Genomic DNA, 2,441 nt, shown 5'->3' with positions numbered 1-2,441 from the left:
ACTATTAATATTGTCTAAGAAAATGCTAATATTCAATGGTAAGATGAAACTGAAACTGAAAGTATAGTAACTAATCTTAAGCCATTTCAGAAAAAGGTTTATCAATTTCAGTTAAACGATTTAACCGGCTATATACAGTATATATTAACCAAACCGGTTCTGTGAGCCGTTTTAAGGTAATTTTGGGAATGCAACCGATTCTAGAATATTTTGGCCGCCGGACATCGGAGATTTAAATTAGTTGTCGTAGACGACATGCGTATTAATGGACCACGTAAAGTTGTCAGCTTCCTTTTATTAAACTAAAGTTTTTAATCTGATGATTTTTTTTGACTTAGTCAACGTTAACACCATGCACGTACAAAAATACCTATATATAGTTCTTCTAATCACGCAATATTCACTCAAAACACAAATCAACTTAACAACAACAACAACAACGAGATCAACAACAGAAATATCAAATCAAGAATGTCGATGTTTCTCTATTTCATTTTGTCAATGCCTCTCCTTTTTATTTTCTTCAAAAGGCTCTCATATTCTAGGGGGAAGCTTCCTCCGGGACCTATAGGTCTTCCGATCATCGGAAACTTGCACCAACTTGGAAAATCACTTCACAGATCATTTCACAAACTCTCTCAAGAGTATGGACCGGTGATGTTTCTTCGTTTCGGCGTGGTCCCTGTGGTTGTGTTCTCCACAAAAGAAGCAGCTGAAGAAGTTCTCAAGACTCATGATCTCGAGACTTGTACCCGACCAAAGCTAGCCGCGACGAAGTTGTTCTCTTACAACTACAAAGACATTGGCTTTGCTCAATACGGTGATGACTGGAGAGAGATGAGGAAGCTTGCGATGCTTGAGCTCTTTAGCTCCAAAAAGCTAAAAGCATTCAGGTATATTAGAGAAGAAGAGAGTGAATTGCTCGTCAAGAAACTCTCGAAGTCCGCCGAGACACAAACTTTGGTGGATTTGAGAAAAGCTCTTTTCTCTCTTACAGCGAGTATCATATGTAGACTTGCTTTCGGACAGAATTTCCACGAGTGTGATTTTGTCGATATGGACAAAGTTGAAGAACTTGTGCTCGAGTCTGAGACCAATCTTGGCTCATTCGCGTTCACTGACTTCTTCCCCGCGGGTCTTGGGTGGGTTATAGACCGGATCTCTGGCCAACATTCCGAGTTGCACAAAGCCTTTGCAAGACTTAGTAATTTCTTCCAACATGTGATCGATGATCATTTGAAGCCTGAACAACCTCAAGATCATTCAGACATCATTGGTGTCATGCTGGATATGATCAATAAAGAGAGCAGAGTAGGCACTTTTAAAGTCACATATGACCATCTTAAAGGAGTCATGTCGGTGAGTATAGCAAACTTTTCAAATAATTTTATGTGTACACATTATATTGAGATTTAAATATTGTTATACTAACATTAACTTGTTTGTTATATGATCAGGATGTATTTTTGGCGGGAGTAAACGCAGGAGCGATAACGATGATATGGGCCATGACAGAGCTGACAAGACATCCAAGAGTGATGAAGAAACTCCAACAAGAGATTCGAGCAACTCTTGGAGACAACAAAGAAAAAATCACGGAGCAAGATTTGGAGAAAGTTCACTATTTGAAACTTGTGATACAAGAAACTTTCAGACTACACCCACCAGCTCCCCTCTTGCTCCCAAGAGAGACTATGTCTGACATCAAGATTCAAGGTTACAACATTCCTAAAAACACAATGATTGAGATCAACACTTACGCAATAGGACGTGATCCCAATTGCTGGACGAACCCTAACGAGTTTATCCCCGAGAGGTTTATAGATAACCCTATAGACTACAAGGGTCAGCATTTTGAACTGTTGCCATTCGGTGGAGGCCGTAGGATCTGTCCCGGGATGGCCACTGGGATGACCATCGTGGAGCTCGGTCTACTTAATGTTCTTTACTTCTTTGATTGGAGTTTGCCCGATGGAATGACCATTGAAGACATTAACATGGAAGAAGCTGGAGCTTTCGTCATAGCCAAGAAAGTCCCGCTTGAGCTGGTTCCAGTTATTCATTACTAGTGGCTGATGCCTTGATACCGTTTGAGTTTCGTTTGTTTCGCTCTTCGCAGTCTCACGATTAATTCCTTTGTCTGTTTTTTTATAGGTTCCCTAATGTCACTTGTTTGTTTAATAAATTCTTAAAAGCAATAAATAAATGTCTGTTTATTAAGCGGTATTTTTGGTCTGTTAGCCCTTATCAATTTTTCACATTTTCGACTATTGTGGTTCTGTTTCTTAGCTTTTTTTTAGTTAAAAGTTAAAAAACAGTTTATTAACTTCCGCTAAGAATCTCATTCTAAAAACTCCGGGTTAATCATGCTCTTACAATAATTATATTTTTGAAGGCAGTTTCGTTATATGAGTCCTTAGATTTGGGTGTACTACGCAGCA

The 2,441-nt window shown here is 39.1% G+C and overlaps 1 protein-coding gene across 1 annotated transcript; it reads left to right on the top strand.

The window, feature by feature from the left end:
* The first annotated feature begins 431 nt into the window (after positions 1–431).
* Positions 432–2,069, top strand: LOC106304530 (cytochrome P450 71B21). The gene is made up of 2 exons (XM_013740932.1): positions 432–1,359; positions 1,458–2,069. Exons 1-2 carry the CDS (start codon positions 472–474, stop codon positions 2,067–2,069), a joined length of 1,500 nt encoding a protein of 499 aa, XP_013596386.1. The 5' UTR covers positions 432–471.
* Positions 2,070–2,441: the final 372 nt, after the last annotated feature.

This window comes from Brassica oleracea, chromosome C7 (assembly GCF_000695525.1).
Source record: "Brassica oleracea var. oleracea cultivar TO1000 chromosome C7, BOL, whole genome shotgun sequence".
Taxonomy (NCBI): domain Eukaryota; kingdom Viridiplantae; phylum Streptophyta; class Magnoliopsida; order Brassicales; family Brassicaceae; genus Brassica; species Brassica oleracea.
This window is presented reverse-complemented; position numbering and strand designations above follow the sequence as displayed.